The sequence below is a fragment of the Vanessa tameamea genome, chromosome 19 (genome assembly GCF_037043105.1).
Source record: "Vanessa tameamea isolate UH-Manoa-2023 chromosome 19, ilVanTame1 primary haplotype, whole genome shotgun sequence".
In the NCBI taxonomy this organism is placed as follows: domain Eukaryota; kingdom Metazoa; phylum Arthropoda; class Insecta; order Lepidoptera; family Nymphalidae; genus Vanessa; species Vanessa tameamea.
In genome coordinates, this window is record NC_087327.1 from 5,041,977 (window position 1) to 5,062,329 (window position 20,353).

The window sequence follows — 20,353 nt, forward strand, 5'->3', positions numbered from 1 at the left end:
GCTGTTTGATCATCAAATTAAATTTGGTTAAAATTTCCTAAAAATAATACTTTTATAAAGAACACATATATTTTTAATAAAAAATGCGTTATAGAATTATCGGGTATTTTATTTATTATGTTTATTTTTATCCTAGAAATGTTAAGAAATAATAATATACAGTTTTTACAAAAAAAAACGCCCACATGACAGATCTGTAAAATTAATAAGAGCAATAAACGACGTTCTGAGAAGATGAAAAACAAAATATAACATTTTATTAAAATATTTCTATTGAAAACAAAAATGCATAAAAAAATACTCAGAAAACTATACATATTATTGAGGTATTTGCAAAACCTTCCACCACCAAAAGCAAATTATATTTGTTCAAGCTTTACATTTGAGATATAAAATAAAAAAATATATCCAGGGTAAGTGTTTGACACCTTTGCTCTTTCCAACTTGCCAACGATTATAACCTTTCCACCGAAATCCACCTTTGCTAAGTTGCTATACCCATGTCTTAACGAAAACTACAAAATTAAAATAACAACAACACCAATTAACATATTTTCCTGCACCTACACAGATATAATAGACATTAAGATTCCCCAGGCCACTATCCAGTTATCATTACAATTTAATTTCAAAAGTTAAAATGAGTATAATTATGTTTTGTAGATTATAAATATGTCACATTTATTCAAAATTTTAATAAAACCGCAAGTTTGTCATGATTAATTGCGAATTTTTCAGTTCGAATGTTGTTGTTTATTGTATTACTAACATGCAATATTTCATTATAATTGGATTAATTGAAGTATTAAGTAAGCGATTAATTTATGATTGATTAATATCCATATAAGTTTAAAATGTCATAAATTGCCCATTTAATAGGTATTTTTTAAACATCCATATACTTAGTTAAGATTATATCATTAATTTACGCGCAATATGATGGCGGTGAAGTTAAGTCTGCCAAAAGATCTAATTCATCCTCTGTTAGTTGTTCCCTGTGTTTGGGCCAGTCATCGTGATGTGTTCTTCGGAAGTCTGCCAATGCGGTGCGAATAGTTGCCGGTATGGGATCCGGTGCACAAGTATGTCTTGATAATTCTGTCAAAACATTGCCAAGCTCCGGGCTTAAACTGTAAGGCCGAGAAGCTAAATACGCACAAAGACCTAATACTCCGTAATGGCGTTCTACAAGGTCTTCAGACCGACAGCTTCGCTTCAGAGATTTCAGTGTCTTATCTTCATTTGGTATCGCACGGCAGTGCATTAGGCCAGTGAGCAGTTTTGCTGCAGATTGTCTTACCTACGAGAGAAAAGTAATTGTTTATATGAAATTTCATTTCGATAGATTAATTTAAAAAAAACCTTTATTACACCAACCTCAACTCTAGAATCTCTCATAAGCTTCAATGCGAATCTTTCGGCTCGAACGGCTCTCTCTGGTGCGTCACATAACATGGGCAGGCCATAGAAGAGTAACGGCTGAGCATAGTCCAGGCATGCCAATCGGGCCCACCATGATCTACTTTTTGCGAGAGTCTCCAATACTTCTAGGGCTTTGTTGAAAGCGGAGCAGGAGTGGTTGGCTAAGGCCAGGCTAGCGAGGAAACCTCCGGCGGCTCGGGGAAGCTCCTCGTGCGGCTGCGGAGGACCTCTCGCCGCAAGCGCGCACGCAGTAGTGACGAGTACGTACTGGGTTTCTGTGTTGCAGTAAATTCCTCGAACTATCACACCCATGCAGCCGCGAAGAACTATAAAAGGAAATTATATTAATTAATTAGATTATTACGAAAGTAAATTAATTTATGTAAAATGATTTATTAACAGGATTAAATTTCAAAAATGATTGAATGATGTGATTCTTTCATATTTTATTTCGTTCTGCTCAGCTTACCTGTAGTGAGTAGGTTGACGGCTCGCGCGTGGTGTCTCTGCGTAGGCGCCACGTCTCCGGACAGCCGCAGAGCGCTGTTGAGTTGCTCCACCAGCTGTTTGTCAGCGACGGAATCTTCGCTCTCCGTCTCGGCGGAGTCGCTGCCTTCGGTCTGAATAAATTACAATTATTACTATGTATGAATGTACTAGAATCATACCACTAGACGATAGACATTTGCAAGGCATATTCAATTAATGTGTCAAATTAATTGAATTCAATAAAAACAATGCAATTTATAATAATTAAATTTTGATTTTGAAATCTCAATTTCGTTTTGATAACATGGTAATCGTATAAATAATTAAACGATTGTCAGTTATATAGAAGTATATAGAGTGATGTACACATCGAACATCTCGCTTAAGCCAACATTTTAACCGGTACATTGCTTCTCTGGCAACACTGATTTTCCGACCTGGTGCGCGTGATCGGCTCTCGGCGTCTCTGTGGACAGCCTGGCGACGTGCGGGCTGTTCTTGGTAAGCGTGGTGAGCGGTATAGCGGTGATGGGCACCACGGGGTTTTCGGGAGCTGCGATAGTCTCCCGCAAGCCGCACTGCCCGCCCATGGACACTGCTGTTTTCACCACTACAAAAAATATATTTTTTAAAGATTTTTCGTAAGTCATATAATAAATAAAAATAAAGTTATTAAATACATTATTAAAAAAAAAAATTAGTGCAAATATCCTTTTACGTTGAATAAGATTTAGTCTTAAAATAATAAGTTTTTTTTTAAATTATTTTTCTACCTACCTACCTAATTACTAGTTTTTAACTAGATCATTTGTAAAAGGAATTATAAGCACATACCAATATCTCCATTAAGGTCGTAAAGAGCATCAAGTCTGGGCTCGACTGAGGCGATAAAATCCTTTAGGCACGGCGCTACGCCGTTATCTCCGCCTTGGATCACCAGCTCGGTGTCGAATATCGTCATAAGAATGCTGGAAATATTTTATAACGTTTTATATACGTACTTCGTATGCAAATTTTACTTCTCTTTGTTGTAAGTTAACTAAGTTCTCAAGTAAGTGCATTTATTTAAATAATGGTAAAATTTTTACCTCCTTGTTAATATTTTGTTATGTATTTACGTTTGCGTAAAAAACACTTACAAAAGTTTATAATTTGACTTATATTTTACCTGCCTACAATTTCCCTGACATTTTGATAGGGATGTTGAATAAAGTTTGCAGATTCCAGTCGCTTTAGCAATTCAACTGCTAATGGCGCCGCCCGCCATGACATACATCCAAGAGCACCCTGAACATATTTAAATATATATCGTAGAATCAAAGATAAAACACCATCAATCATTAACATTACCATTATCGGAAACGTCGAGTAGTAACACTCACGTAAGATCGATACGGGCAAAGCCAACTTGACTAAAATTATTAACATAATAGGCTATTTGACTGGTTTTTAAAATCCATTTTATATTATTTAGTAGAGTTTAAGGAACCTAGTAAAAGTTGTTTTTTTCTAAATTCTAGTATATATTTGCTGAAAAAAATCAAATTAAAAATTCCATATTTAAATAGCGCGCGAAAACGCTACTTTGACAATATGGCGCTGCAATGGGGTCGGTGACGTCACTTTCCTGTATTGTAATCTGTGGCACATATAATCCACATACAGTAAGTAGGCAAACGAGGTTAACATGCAAGTGACGTCATCATAAGCCCGACCAATCAGGTGCGTTTTGTGTCACGTGACTAACGTTTAAAAAAATGCTATTTTATTTTTAACTTTCGTTAATAATTAAACATTTTCAAACTTATAATATATACTGATTACAATAATTGACACTTTATTTTTCGCATTGTCAAATAGCCTATTGTACGTCCGACTCATGATGTTTGCTAACGTGCTCGTGCACTTCACTTTGGAAAAGGATCCCACGGGCGAACGGTCATCTTCCTGTATCGAACTTACTGCGTTTCCATCTATTTTAATCGGCTTGGTTGATTGTTATCTTCGTGATTCGTTATTAAGCAACAATGCTACTAGTGTAATAACGGCCCCGACAGCGAATTGCTCCACGTGCTCGACCCGACGTTACATATGTACACTATTGCAATCGTAACAGGAAAAAAGCCAAATAAACAACATTCGACAGTAAATCGACGCGATATCATTGGTTGAGAGCTTGATTAATCTATGATATTCACTATGGATTTGCGAAAAAGTGGCTTTTTGAACGTCGGCGAAACTGTTATCGCAATTTTGGAAATAAAATTAAAGTGGAAATAAGTAGTTAAGTGTAATAGTGTTATATTATAAATAAAGATATAATGCTCATCAACTCTTAGTAGTGCAAAATATAGCTGAGTTAATAGCGAATCGCATTAAATACGTAAATCTAAAGTTTATTTATCTTTTTTCCTACTTCCATTGGAATAGGCTTTATATATTCAATTAATTGTGAAAAACTGTACTAAACTGACTACTTTATCAACGCGTTATAGTACTATCATTTTGTATTATTAATTAATTAAATGTATAATATAATCTTTAACAATGCATCTGTATAATTGTAGGTATATAATATTAAACGTTTCGTCAAGTCCATTATGTTAATATCAAAATAAAATTTCGTGGGTTTTTGAGTATGTGTCTCACTGGAAAGCTCTCGACCAGTGTAGAGTGATCTCACAGGAAAAGGGGAGAGAAAGACGAAGGTATAAGGTAAAGTTGTTACATTTCGTTTCTTATTTTTTTTTAAGTACTGATTTTATTTTATGACACGAGGTTCTCCCATGGCGCACGTGCTTCTTGTACCGGTTCACGAATACTTTCTTTCTTTGGTTAAGCGTAAAATGTGGGTCGATCAGAGCACAAGTGACGAGATAGAAAAGTAAAGCGACCTGCAAGGCGTAGAGGCGCGCGCAGAGCACGAAGGAGGTGCTCCGGTCGGGGTCGGAGTCCCCGTGCGCAGGCGGCGGCACGCACAGCTCCAGCAGGCCGCGCAGCACGGCGGCGCCGCGCCGCGGGTCCATTTTCTCCACGCCCGTCGCCACGCACGTGCCCCAGTCCTCGATCGTCTCCGGGGTGACCGCCGTCAGACCTTATTGGGGATTATATTGGTTCATGTGTGCAATTGTCTCGTCAGTCTAGGATTGACTGGACTGAGGTTGCAGATTTGGTTCCGAGTTCGAATCGAGTCACACTTGTCATCTGCTGTGTAGCCTCGGGTCTTAAAGATAAACTCGAATAAATTATGATCAACGTGAATTATTGCATAATTTCATTTATTTTATTTATTTAAGATAAAATTGAGTTTTAAGAAAAACCGGAGTTTGACTCATAGTTATCCGCTGAATGTAAACGAAAATAATATACAAAATGATTTACGAATTAATAAAATAATGTAAATAATGAAATTAAAATGATATCACAAACCACAATTGCCGATATCTGCATGAAAACGACGACTCTATGTCTAAGATCGTCTTAAACAATAACCAGCTCTGCGCAAAACACTCTTCTGTCTTTTATCACTCTTTACTTCTGTTTGATATTCATAATATCAAACAGAAGTAAAGATGGATGTTACATTTTAAAAATCTTGAACGAATTAAATGATTAAAAAAAAAAAGAAGTTTATTGTACTTCTAATTATAGGATATTACGAATTAATAAAAATAGTTTGCTACGATTATAGTTAGAATAATTACAATTTATTCTTATTTCTTCGATCTTTATTTATATAAAACCGCCATTTAACTTCAGTTGGCTGGACTGGCAGGTATCATATAGGTCATATATAACAAAAGGAGGTTTAATAGAATTAAGTTTTCTTCTAAAACGAACTGACCAAAAACGAAATGTACCGTTGGCTGGAGAACTAGACTTTAAATGCATCCATATAATGATTTTCCTCGGAAAAAATTGAAATTTTAATTAATTTAGATAGAACGAATCCGGAACGAAGAAGCATGAAGCATACGCTACGATATACTGAGTGGATATGGAATACTCAATATTGCTGTAAGTTAAATTGTAAGGTATCGAGTAAGATATGCATTGTCCAAGTAGCACAAAAAGTAATATTAAACAGGTTGATCGGAAATCCTATAAATAACTGCTACGCAAATATTCAGGAGCCGTATGTGATGAGGCCGGAGCGTACCCGCTCTGATGACGTCGAGCGCCTCGGCCTGCAGGGCGAGCGCGCGCGCGCGCGGCCAGTCGCGCGGCGCCCGCAGCGCGGCCGTGGCCAGCTCGGCCGCGAAGCGCTGCGGCGCCTCGTGCGCGACGCCGGCGCAGTGCACGGCGCACTGCAGCAGGCGCCGCGACACGCGCTCGCCGAACTGCGCGAACGCCAGCTGCGGTGCCGAATTTTTTATTGGGCGCGGTAGGTTTATGACGACATCTCCTTCGTCCTTTCCCCGTCTATACGGGTTTGAGCACTGTGTTTTTAAACATTTGAAGTAAAGCGATTTCGCAGGCCATCCTGACCATTCTTTAGCCGGCTCTGTTACAAACGAGCCAAAATATACACTTTTTAAGGTATATTACACTATTATTTTTTTCGATGCTTTGACTTTATACGACGCACATACACACATTATTCAAGTATGAAATAGTATTGAAGTAGTAGTAATATAGACGTATTTTATTAATAACAAATTACATTATTATAACTCAGATATTTCTAAGTAGATATGGGGAGAGTTCATATTGTCTGTCGAAATTATTTGCCTGTTTCTTATCAACTTGACACCTAATATTAAAAAACAAGTAGCCTCACCCGAAACATGGCATAACGTATGCCGTTGAATTTGTCCTTGCCCTTCTTTTCCTCGACGGTGAAGAACGCCACGAGACGGTCAATATTTTCTTCATCACTGAAGAACTCGTACAAGTACCGTTCGCCTTCTTCCATATCTTCGGGAGCTCTATCAATTGAATATGTTTGTTCGCTGACTGGTGCTGCCACCTAGTGAGTAAATCAATTGACATATTATATTCCTATAAAATATAAAATAGGTTATTATAAAAAAGTTTATGATTAATAGCACACAGTATTAATATTCAATCGTATAAATAATAAAATTGACAAAAAAAGACCCACTGAGTTTTTTTCGCCGGTTCTTCTCAGGTCAGGGTATTTTCTTTTCCGAACCGGTGGTAGTGTTCAATTTGACCATTAATAAGTAAGTACAATGCTTCTATATTGAATAAAGGAATTTGAGTTTTAGTTTAATTTTATTGTTCTAAAGATTTAAATAATACCTTAATTTTTTTCGGCCAAGCGTAGAAGCCGTAGTTGTAGTCCCGTAACCATGGTTCGTCCCATTCTTCATCAGTTAATATATCATTATCTTCCGACCACATCGCCCATTCGATATCCTTTCTATAACCTATACGAAATGCGTTTTATACAATATGGACATATTCAGGAATTAAAATTTTGTCTTATAATACAACTTCAATAGTGACAACATTAAATATATAATTTAAGATATAGCATAATAGATTGAACATTTTGGAATTGACCGTCGTATGAAGTCTACAGACATTAAAGTACCGTTAGCAACTCAATTAAGGTTACCAAGTTAGTTTAGTAAGCTGGTGTACCATTTAAAAAAGTAATATGCAATTTGGAAGATCAGGATATCTTTTTTTTTATTATTCTCACTTGTTTCTCTGACATTCCCGCATATTCATGTCGCCTCACGCAGTTTAAGAAGGTACCCAACAGATTAAAGCATTCGGAATCGATAATATAAAGTAAATGAATAACCTGGTACAAGCTTTTCCGGTCTTTCAACTCCGGCTATTTCGTAAGGATCCACTTCAATTTTTTTAATTTTGTGTTTACGTTGTTTTAACGCAAAGTGAGTTAGTTTCTGGGCAGTGCGTCGTACGGCGATATCGTCGTGCAGCAGCGACTGCACCATGAGGCGGACAGCACGCGGCGGGTACGGGGTTTGTACGAGAGGGCAGTAGGTTAACATCTGCATTGCTAGCTCTAAGCGGCGCCATTGACTGGGACAAATTAAAATTATTTTTTTCCATATCAAATATACATATATCTCTCATGTAAGTTTTTTCAAATAATAATTTTAATTGAATGTCAAGCAAATGATGCAACAAAAGTAAATTAAAGTAAGCGACAATATTGATCCGAAAATATTTCACCCCTGTCTCTTAATATCTAAAAATCTAATCTGAAATGATATTGTAGCAAATAAGTTTTTATGTACAAGAGGTTTTTTCAATACCTTAAAGCTGTGTAAGTCAGCATTATGAACTGCGATTAGAGAGTGAATTTGATAAATTTAATAAATGCTAATATTTATAATATAAATTGTCTTTTTTATATTACTTTTTTTCCAAAATTTGTACGGTATTCAGCAAAATTTTAGTGTAACCTTTCAAAGTAATTTACTTAAAATGTAATATATATATTTAGTTCAAATTCCAAGCATAATCTTCTGTGTATCCCCTATGTGTAATTATAAGTGTGAATTAAATTTTAATTCTTGTATCTTACCCCTTAGAATTCTCCGCAACGGTTACCAAATCATTAACGAGCTGAATATATACTTTCTCCGTTTTATCAGATGTAGCGATTTCTCTTTCTACAGATTTCTCCAGCTGTTCCATGAATTCTGTATCGTTCAGTTGTTCCTCACTCAGAAGACATTTTGCTGCATCCACGGCAGCTTGTGACATTGTTAAGCGAGTGTTCACAGCGGGAAAATGGCGATGCAATGTTTCGCTAAAGGCATGCTCCAACCTATTGTAGAAAATATATTTTTGAAATATTTATTTGATCAGTATTAAATTGTTATATTTGTTTACGAAAGTGTCGCTGTAATGTCATGACCAGGTAACCTGGTCTCGCGCAACTATTTCCGAGTTTTCTAATGTGTAATATGTGAATCGAAAGATATATCGTGGTTAACCTACATTTGCAGAATTTCTTACCGATGTATACTTGGTTTCTCGCTCAATGGAGCCTTTAGTATCGCTGGCCACAGCACTCCCACAATTTCCCAGTCTTGTTTTGCCACGAGAGGTCCGGCCTTCGGTCCCAGCATCATGAAAAGAGCTCCTTTATGACGAGCGTGCCACTCGTCTCCGTCACCTCCGGCCGTTAGCAACTCCACTAGCCTCGGGATGAGCGCTCGGTATGAGTACGGGTAGTGACTCAGCATCCAGTATAGACGAATTTGTGCGAAAATGCGAACCTGTAAGTTTAAAATATTACAGATGGGGCAGTCCATCAACGATTCCAAAGAGCGTCGCCTAAGATATATTTCTAAAAATAATAGTATAGTAGTTAGTACAACGAATCGAAACGATAAAGGAAATTATATTACTACTTACCGAGCTATAAGTATTGATGGCCAGGTCGTACAGCGCATGCACCGCTTTCATTGCCGACGGTGTGATTCCAGCGTCGCACACCAAGTCCATACGGGCCTCGTCCTGCAGGCGCGCCCCGTCCGCGATGAGCATGCGCAGTCGCGCCGACGCCGTGAGCCCGCCCCGCAGCCGCCCCCCGCGCCCGTCCAGCGCCCGCTCCAGCGCCCCGTACGAGCGCAGGCGCGCTTCCAGCCCCGGCCCCGTGCGGAGGCCTTTCAGGACGATCACGCGCTCCCAAGCCTAATAATAGTTATTTTACATTATATAAATAGATTGCTGCTTGAGTGTTTATTGTCTATTTTATTCGGTATCGAATAAAATTTTAAAGAGGCTACGCAACGCATGCCGGACAGTTTCATATAAAAGGATCTTTCTATAGAGGTGTGGAATAAAGATTTGTTTTATATTCACTTGAAGGAGCATTTCCAAGCCTCGTGTGTCATCAGTTTTGTCGCCGAGCATTTTCGCTTGAACTTCGAATAAGAGGCGTGTTAAAGCGACTCGCATGTTTTCACCGTCCAAAGTTACGGTATATGGAACGGCATTTGCGAACGGCATACTCGTGGGTGGTACTTGTGTCTTTAATCTAAAAAAATACAAACGTAACAATAAAGTAAGAACCTATAATCGTCCCCGGGCAAAGCATTGAGCTTCTCTCGAATTGTAAACACAAATTAAAAGTACATGAAAACTCAATTATGCTTGCCCGGGTTGGACATGGATTATACGATGACATTACACAACATTTTTTTATATGAAAGCTGAGCGATGATCATAACGAGAGAGACCCGAAATCTTAATAGACTTAGAGATTTGAGTTGTGAGAGACGGGAGTCATTGTGGTAATTACTGCTACTGAGATAGATAAACCAAAAAACTATATATGACGAGAAAGAAATTTATATAAATATAATTAGTGATATCTTTAAAACTTACAGAGTAATGGCTTCTTCATTTGGCTGTGGCAAAAATGTGCTGCAAGACATCACGGAATTGATAATATGGAAGCTTCTTAATCTTCGCTCGCGACTCATTGCTCTCTCACCGCTTAACCACTGCTTAAGTCTCGTCACCTCGTGCTTTAAATATCTGTCTGAAATCATTTGGGCGCATTTGGCTTCTTCAGCACACGGCACGTGCCACTTAAAGTTCGTGTCTTGCAACAAACAACCCCGCCCCCATTCCCGTATTGGCAGCCATTTTTCAGGTGCGCTACCGAAATCTTCTGATGAACTCTTCCATTCCTTCAAGTCTACATAAGACATCGAGTTCAAGATATGACTCAAAACTTCACACGCACGTGTCAATGCGTATTTTGCGTGTAATTTTAATATCCTGTCTAATACGGGTAGTATTTGCGGTATATATTTAAGCAAGACGGTACCGTCACAATCTACGACATGCATCAATAGAACTAATCTATAAAGAAGATCTCGTGGAGGGTTTTCTTCGCGTAAAGCCTCGTCGCTGGATGTCAGTTCTTCTAGCTCTTCTAAAAGTTTCGGCAAAAATGCAGCTAATGTGGATTCGGAATTTATTCGGGCGAAAACGTGTAATAGCACTCCGACTATGCTTCCCGAAACGTTGGTTTCAAATGTAGATCCAGTCGCAAAAGACTTGAATTTCCTTAGAGCTTCTTTGAATATTTTGGGGGAGCACTGAGTCAGTACTGCCGTTGCGGCGGAGGATATAGCAGTTTCCATTATAACATCTGTTTTACTTCTAACACAATCAGAATCTTTAATATCAAGACGAGCATGTTCTAGAACAGATGATTCGATGATAATAAAGATTCTATCTAGAAAGATTAAGACGAAGTCTTCCATTTGAGCAGTCGATTCACAGACTAATAACTCTTCATTAGTAAGATCTGGCCAGTACTTGTGCGCTGAGCTGCAGTCGATATATGGTACCATACTGCTGAATATTAATATGAAATGTAATGTGACTAACGTCTTTTTAATATCGTTGGGATCCAGACCCGGTAGCACCGTCATTAGGAAAGGAACTACATGGGTAGGACCTTCTGGGTAATCGGCATCAGCACCTCGAAGCATCGGACGAGCCACGGCCGCTACTGCCGACATAGCTGCCGTTACTCTGTGAGGCTCAGTCAAAGATGTTAATGAAGTCTTCAACTTCTCAAGTAAAGGAGGTATAACTATTGCTGGTCGGAGAATCGCTAAGTTATGCAAGGCAATGGAAATGTCAAGAGATCCACTCTTACTGTAGACGGCTTGGAATGTCGGCTCAAGAACAATTTTCACAAATTCTGTAACATCTTCGTCTCGGAGTTTGTACAATTCTGGTGTTTTATTCTCCCAAGTTTGACGGAACCTCTTCTCGCGTTCACGGCGTACTCTATAGAAAAAATATGTCTTATAAATCGGAAAAACATACGATTTTAATACATATTTGATATTAAATGATACGTTTTAGTCAAATAATACCTATTGAGGAATTCCCTCGCTAATTTTCTTAGAAGGTCACGTAGTTTAAAAGACCATCGACCAGAGTTAGCACTATGTAAATAACTTTCAAATCCAGCGAGGAATGACCGAAGATGTTTTAGCACAACCCCGTCTGGATTTATTGTCCAAACGATCCATGAAGCTACACATTTCATATCTAAAAACAAAAAAATATATACGATAACGACAGACAACAACAACACAACGTACGAAATATGTTACGGTAACTTACCTAAGGAGTGACTCCGAGAATACTGCATATCTTTATAGCTTACAGGTAAGTTAAGTGCGTGAAGGAATCTCATAAACAGTTTTGGTACATGAGGCGTCCAATCAATCGCGCCTGGATTTCTTTTAGCCAAACCAGCAAAGAGTATCATTACATCCTGAAATATATTCAGTACTCAGAATTGATAACTATTTAGTAGGATTAGGATAGCATTGAAAAGTAAAAAGATAATCTTACGGAAATTCCACATTGGGAATTGTAACATGAATCCCACAATGCCATTAGCTGGCCAAACCAGAGCTCGTGGCCTTGTTTTGCGTATTTAGGATGAAGTCCTATCGGCAGAAAATTCGTAAGAGGCCCCATCATTTGGGAGTTAGATGACCAGGGACAAATAAGAGGGAGCAGCTCTTCTAATATCTCTTTTGTTGCACCCACTTCGAAATACCTTAAATATTGGACATAATTAGATTAAAAATTGATTTAAATATATTACAGGTATGATAAATAATAAACACATCGTTTTAAAACTTACGTCCTCGCGCATTTAATCATCGACATGTATGATCCCTCCAAGGACCTGCAATATAATACATTTATGAAGTAATAAAATACTAAATTAAATAATATTGAACAGATCATGCGCACCCCTGCCACCTATCATTACGATGGTGCTAATTTGTGAAAATAAAACTACATGAATAACCTTGAAAATGACTAAAATAGTACCTAAACCTATTCATGATTCTGATTTGAAATATTTAACATAAAACATTTATACACGTCATGACCATTTGTGACTATGATAGGCTATTCTTCATAATGTGAGCTTAATGAACTGTGAACCCATCTCCACTGCCACCGAAATAATTAAGCACCAAAATATATTTTGTTTTACGTGGGGAGATTATTTTCGTTCTGCCTCATCGAAAGTCCAAATAATTCGAGTGCGTCATCTAAACCGTATCCTGACAGAAATTTTCGAACCATCTCGAGCTTAGAAACTTCTTGCTTTTCAGAAGATTTCCGCCTAAACAATAATCGTCAAAATAAATAAAAAAAAACGTAAATGATTAAATGACTGGAATTAAAACCTATTCTTTATTCAATTAAAACTACTAAATAATCACATTGGTATTTATTTCATTGTATGTGTATAATTTTTTATGTAGTTTATTATCATTAGTTAGATTTGACATTATCGCTTATGATTTAGTGTGCTATAAATGTATACTTTATTCAAACCTGACATACGTTAAGTAGTGGTACATTCCAATACTCGTAGAACTCTTATCAAAAATCTTTATACCAACTTCATACAGAGGTCGCCATGGAAGAGTGAGTTCTTCAGGAGATAAAAGATACCTTTTCCTGCAAGCAAAATTCACATAATTATGACAAAAAAATATCATATTTATTTTACTTGAAAGATTACTTACTTGGTTAACATGGTAAACATCGTTGCAAATTTATGAACTTTGCTTGGTTCCAAGTCTGGTATGAGTACAAGTTCGTAGGCCAATTTTATAAATGCAATGTGATCTTCTTTCGCAAATTTTAAGCCATAAATACGAATATACCTAAAAATAAAATAAAATCGTTTAATATGGTACTTTTATTTATAGTAGATAGGTATATGTAAATTGACAAAAAATAAGTTTATTATAAACAGCATTTAACTTTTAACACTGTTTGATATTAATTTAACTTTGATTATTTATTATTATAAATAAATATAATTGGTCCGCCATCTTGGGTATACAACCATGTTCGATAGAGAATGACGTCACGCACTTAACCATGCTATTGTCATCCAAACTGAACGTGTATATAAAATTTCAGCTCAAACGTTTAAAGATATCTGCTTCTAAATTGAATTGCAAGATTTCACGCGTACATATTTACATTGCAAGTGAAATAAAACCTTGTAAAATCCATTAAATTTTTAAATTAAACACGTGTAATCATAATTTATACGAATAATAAAGGTATTGGAGGATTTTTCACATCAGAGCAGCATATCTGTCTGGATTACATTTATTTTATCCGAAGTGTGAGTTGCTTTTGTTTCTATTGACGTTGACAGGATCGTCGGATGGGAAGGCTCAAGCCAAATATTGGAAATTAATTTGACGGGGATCGAATAAGCGCGTTCTAATGTACCTACTGTGAGTCTGTTTTTTACTGAAGACGTTGTCGAAGTTGTCGACGTCGGGAGTATGATGAGTATCATACTCGTCATACTCCCGATATATGACGCCGTCAAAAGCCTAACCATCGTCGGGGCGTAAAATGTGGTAACCATGACACCCCCAGCGGGGTCAGTGTGTGCAATTGAAATAGTTGATTGTATTATATAGCAATTATCACAAAAAATATTTATAGCGTGATTTAGGTTACATTTATATAAAAACTATGGATCAAATTTTACAATTTTCAGTGATTTATTTCCTGAATATAAACCAAACATATTTTTTGTTTCGATTGGTATTTGGTTCATAATTAATAAAGTTGTGTTAATTTAAATTATTTGGAAACTTCTATTATAAACATTATACGTCTATTTTTTTTGCAATAAATTGTTAAATGATAATTTATTACAAGTAGATGTTAGTTTATTCGAATAATTGTTAGTATTTGCACAGTAGTTGAAATTCGAATACTCATTATGACATTATTGAAAATTTGAAAAAAAACTTGAATGAATAGGCTATTTGATTGGTTTTAAAATGCATTTTATATTATTTAGTAGAGGTTAAGGAACCCAGTAAAAGTTGTCTTTTTTAATTCTAGTACATATTTGCTGAAAAATATCAAAAGAAAAATTCCATATTTAAATAGCGCGTGAAAACGCTGCTTTGACAATATGGCGCTGCAATGGGGTCGGTGACGTCACTTGCCTGTATTGTAATCTGTGGCACATATAATCCACTTACAGCAGGCAAACGAGGTTAATAAGCAAGTGACGTCAACATAAACCCGACCAATCGGGAGCGTGTTGTGTCACGTGACAAACGTTTAAAAAAATGTATTTTTATTTATGGATTTTTGAATAAATTAATTATTATTTTCAACTTTCGTTGATAAATAACCATTTTTAAACTCATAATTTATACTGATTACAATAATTGACACTTTATATTTTTCACATTGTTAAATAGCCTATTTTTATGTTACACATTTTTTGCTTTTATTTCTGAATGATGTAGCAGTGCATGCAATATGGTGTCTCGGAGAGCACGTTAAGTCGTTCCATAGTCCTTGAACTACATATTTCCGGTATCAGAAGTATGAGGGCATAGAAAATGTATCTGCGTTTTCGCACAAACTTGGGCACTACATAATGTCCTGCGTAATTGGTTGGGTATTGATATCTTTACATAAATAAATAAAAATCCTGACCCACTTATAAAACGCCTGGTCTTTTAATAATGTAGATAATTATAATATACGGAGAGGTTTTTTAAAATTTCCCCGGTAATATGGTAAATAAACTTTATGTTTCTTCAGTCACTATTGGCGGAATTTAGAATTTTTTATTATTTCATGTATAATAAAAATGTAACACGGGTAAAACTACACTCTACTTGTTAATAAATAGTAATATTATATTACTACTGAGTTTTTTGCCGGTTCCTCTCGGTAGAATCCGTACAGGATGCTTCACTTCACAATATAGCTTGTAAAATGACGATTCAAAAGTACTTGTAAAGGCCTACTGGAACAAATGTATATTTTGATTTTAAATGAACATCATATAATCATGAAGGATTTTGTTACAGATTTATTAAAAAGAACAACAAGGATGTGGCAATTTCATCCATTTTGAATCTTAAGTTATGTTTGTGTATAGTATAACACCATTTAATGTCATCAATACTGAGCTTCTTGCCAGTTCCTCTCAGTAGAATCTGCATTCGGGACCGGTGGTAGCTTTACATTAAATATAATTCTATAAAATCATGATTCAAAAGTACATGTAAAAGTTTAATCGAATAAAGTATATTTTGATTTTTCTGATTCAAAGATTGACTTAAAGTTTATTTCATCTTTGGATAATGTACTCATAAACAAAGGTCAACTTTTAGTATTTTACGTCACAGGTTGTGAAAATCTATCCTAGCAAATCAAATCGCCAAAGCTCGTTACCTAGATACCTACGCATGCGCAGTAACGCGCAAGTAAATATCGATCAGCTCCGAATGCGATGCACTATATGCATAGTTGTATACTTGATCTGGTCTGAGCTGATATATTGAAATTCCTCTTTTATCAGTATTGGAAAGTCTCTTAGTGAGACTTCAAATTTTTCAATCCGATTCAGCTTTCAACTACACCTGTATTTAATGCTTTTTGTATGCTGAATGCTATAGCATATGTATATAAACTCTTTTTATATACTACTCTTATATTTTTCTGTCATACTTAACTCTAATGATTAAATTGAAAAAAAAACTGCTTTTACTTTGCTTTTGTTTAATTGGTACGATAATATAAGAAGTAATACAATTCTCTGCTTATATTTAAAGAAACAAGAAACTAGTTTTTGTCTGGTCATAGTACAAGAACTGCTGTTCGATGCTGTTGAAGATATTCGAGAGGTCCTAGAGGAATCGCAGCTAACCATACAAGTCCTTTGAGAATTTTTAAAATGCTTTTGAATAGGTCTATTAATAAACGAGGTTTTATCAAATTATTTTTTAATGGTTCTTTTAAAAATAAATCGTAGATAAAGTATACTATCTATTTAATTATATTCTAACTATTAACATAAATGGTGTCATTCTAACATTATAAAGACTTAATTTATTTATTTATTGATGGTCACTAGGGACGATAGACATTGGTATTGTAAGTGACTTTGACCAACCATTACACATCGCCAATAGGGCCGACAACCTTGTAAACTAATATGATATGACCGTTGTGCATATGGTTACACTGGCTCATTCAACCGAAATAAAACAGTACGAGTACGAGTACTCCTACCCAATCGGGGTTCCTAAGTAGGTTTTGTTTTTCCGGTTTCACGCCAAAACTACTAAACCGAATGGAACTAATTATTTCAGGACGGACAAAGGCTTAGTATGTTAATAAGTTGCATATTTTGTAATAAGAGATAAAGCTTAATATACCGACGTAATCGGAGATAGGTTTGATGCTTCTAAAGCAAAAATGCTGCTAAAATTATTACAAATACTTCGAATGAGCGAATTGCGTATGTCTTAGAGGTGGCAAACGAGCAGGAGGCTCACCTGATGGAAAGTGACTACCACCGCCCATGGACATCTGCAACACCGGGGGCCTTGCAGGTGCGTTGCCGGCCTTTCAAGAAAGAGTACGCTCAAAATATTTACGAAAAAGTGAGATTCAGCATATGTCTATCATTTATCGAAAAAATATCAGTAACCATTGTAACGAACCTGTTTTTAAAAAATAGAAAAAAAAAAAATAACGACAAGTTTTGTTTAAATATCAAATAAATAATATATCAATATTAAATGTTTTGTAGATAAAAAAATAATTTTATACTTTACAATTCGCATTAGTAGTTATAGAAAAATTAGGAGATATTTAAATAAAAACGTGAATAATTACGTAGCACTTATTTTACGATGCACTAACACAGTACAAGATTACGAAAAGATCGCTTGGCAAAAGGTGATACATATCTATATATTAAGCTGATTTTAACATTGAGTGTTGTAAAGTTGAGTAAAATAATCTCGGTTAATATCAGCCTAATTTGAATAAATATTTTTCCATTATAAAACCCATATATTGAAGAATGTTAATCATGAATTATTACAGATTAAAGATTATAATGTATAGTTTTACACTACAATCTCTAGCAGCATAGCAAATTATACCAAAAGACTAACTAATAAGTTAACAAAGTTTATAAAATATGACTAATCCAACTTAAGAACAGCTGAAACTTAGGCGCACAGCTAGTACCTATATATAAATAATTAAATCAGATATGTTTTATTCATGTAAGCTTTACAATAATGTATTTTTGAATCATCAGTTTTTAAACTCTACCACTGTTTCGGAAAGCAGTCTCTACCAAGAAGAAATGGCAAGATACTCGCTTAGTTGCTCTTTTCAAATGGTCAAAGACAAAACAGTTTAGCACCTTTTTCTCCTTAGTTTGTCAACTTTTTTTTAATGTATGCTTTGGTTGGTAGGAGTTGACAAGCTTAAGTATTATCAATAAAAAAAATGGAAAAAATAGTTGAAACAAATATTTATAACATAAAAAATCATGTGCTTTCCTTAAATTTTCAATAATGTTGGTTAAATTTTGACCACTGAGTGAATTCGAGTTCGCAAGTATCATTTTTATTGTAGTTGGTTTTGTTTTAATGTCTAAAATGAAGAATAGTACACACATTTACTATTGATTTATCATTGTGGTATTTTGGTTTTAAAGCCAAAAATTATTAGTAATATGTATCTTTTTTCAAATCTTAATTGTTATTGTAAAATTTTATAAGCAAATTGTTGAGATCTTTCATTGATCATCATATTGTATTTATATACTATGCAGAATAATCAATAATAAATACAATCAATAGTGAGTAAGCCAAATATATTGAAATTATATTTGTAAGCCTCATGGATTTTAAAGAACTTAAGTGTAAATGGTTGAATCATTTTTTTTAAATATTTTACACTTTCCAGTGTCTGTATATATGAAAGGAATTTTGATTATTTTATTACTTATTACCAGACAAAACATATTTAATAAAATTTAACTTTATATTGTGTCTTTAAAATTGCATAATTTTTAGTATCCTGATAGTAACGGTTATAAAGAATTTATTACGAGTCTCATATATCTATAGATAAGAAATATTACAATAGAATTACAAATTGTTAATTATCAGTGAAAATAAAATAATAATAAGGCAATTGAATAGGTAATTAAAAAAAAATACAATGCCAAGTGTCTCGGTCAGGGAGTTCTGGGTTACAGCCAGATATTTTAGTTACAAGTGACATTGCCAAAGGTTAGTTAATATGACGCCAAAACAATTGTATTTCATGATTTTAACATATTAATCAATTAAGGAAGTCATATGGACATTAGTTTTACGATTGCAGTAAAATAAGAACAAATTTTATTTTATATACATTTTATACATATATATATGCCTATGGCCCTTTTATTTATTTGTATGTGCTAGACACAATAATAAGTTTTTATTATTTATTTTTTATAATAAATATATATAACTATTTTAATTTTTAAATTGTGGAAATGTTAATATGTTATAAATTATTTTTAAATTATATTGAGTATATATGTAAAATATAATTACTTCATCAGCCTGGAAGACCAGACTCCACAGGCTGGCTTCATCTCTCGTAACATGACTGCCTTCGCTAAATTTGTCTTGACCTGTTCCAGGAATATTTTTGACTCTTCATCGATTTTATCGGCATAGGGCAACAAGTGACATGTTATTATTTCTTTTTGCGGCTTGAACCCCAAAGCCTTAATTCTCTCCGGGGTTGCAACGTAAGCTTCATATTCGTCGTCTTGAATCATTTTTATTTAATTTTAACAGTTCACATCAAAATATAAAATCACTACTCTTTAGCATTTGAAGTCACTGTAACATATAGCAGTAAACACGCACTAAAAAACACTTCTGGTTTTCAATAGTCATCCACAAGTTATATTAACATTGAATTTACACAAGTCATTGATATAATTCAGCAAGAAATGAAATCCGAAAATATGTAAGGTTTATACGTTCCAATTCACGAATTTTACATTTCAACTGACGTACTTTTTACTCAATGTCAGGATTGCGAGGTCCGACGTCGTAATGACATTTAATCAATAAATGAAGACCAAAATATCATATCATGTTTCGATTCGTTTCACGCTTAAATTGTCTCTCTGGTTTTACTTAATTATTAATGAATTCATTTATAATCTTTATTTTATAATTACATTACAAAATCTAAAGACTGAAGAAAAATAATAATAGAAATATTGCATAGCAATTACAGCAGTGTTACTTTGTTAATACAATACATTTAGGAAACTCATTTCTACTATATAAAAAAAAGTCTTAATAAGGTGGCGTACTAAGGGGCATTATGCTCGTTAGTCGTTGGCTTGGTACAGAACGGTAGCTAAAAGTATTTTTGTTTGTATAACCGATTGGTGTTTTATTTTGGTATTAAGGTTATGTAATTAAATGGGTTTGTATTTTTGTTTAATTTTGTAATCATTTAATAAAGTGTAAGATAATTGTTTTTTTTTTTAATGATTCTTCGAACTCCTTAATATACAGTATTTTTTCTGCCTATCTAA

At 34.9% G+C, this 20,353-nt stretch overlaps 1 protein-coding gene across 4 annotated transcripts; it reads right to left on the reverse strand.

Moving 5' to 3' along the window:
* Window positions 1–246: 246 nt before the first annotated feature.
* LOC113396059 (proteasome activator complex subunit 4A-like) lies at window positions 247–19,839 on the reverse strand. 4 transcript variants are annotated; one of them, XM_064217924.1, is made up of 24 exons: window positions 19,347–19,839; window positions 13,458–13,598; window positions 13,273–13,389; window positions 12,917–13,048; window positions 12,554–12,598; window positions 12,256–12,466; window positions 12,022–12,175; window positions 11,769–11,946; window positions 10,255–11,679; window positions 9,730–9,904; window positions 9,280–9,558; window positions 8,878–9,140; window positions 8,441–8,686; window positions 7,688–7,932; window positions 7,177–7,304; window positions 6,692–6,880; window positions 6,071–6,266; window positions 4,806–5,005; window positions 3,080–3,198; window positions 2,746–2,879; window positions 2,349–2,521; window positions 1,892–2,042; window positions 1,378–1,748; window positions 247–1,300 (listed from the first exon to the last, which is right to left on the reverse strand). In XM_064217924.1, exons 1-24 carry the CDS (start codon window positions 19,574–19,576, stop codon window positions 926–928), a joined length of 5,877 nt encoding a protein of 1,958 aa, XP_064073994.1. In that variant the 5' UTR covers window positions 19,577–19,839; the 3' UTR covers window positions 247–925. The 4 variants fall into 4 exon arrangements, with proteins under 4 accessions (XP_064073994.1, XP_064073993.1, XP_064073996.1 ...); XM_064217923.1 differs by having other exon boundaries at window positions 13,264–13,389; XM_064217926.1 differs by lacking the exon at window positions 12,917–13,048.
* Window positions 19,840–20,353: the final 514 nt, after the last annotated feature.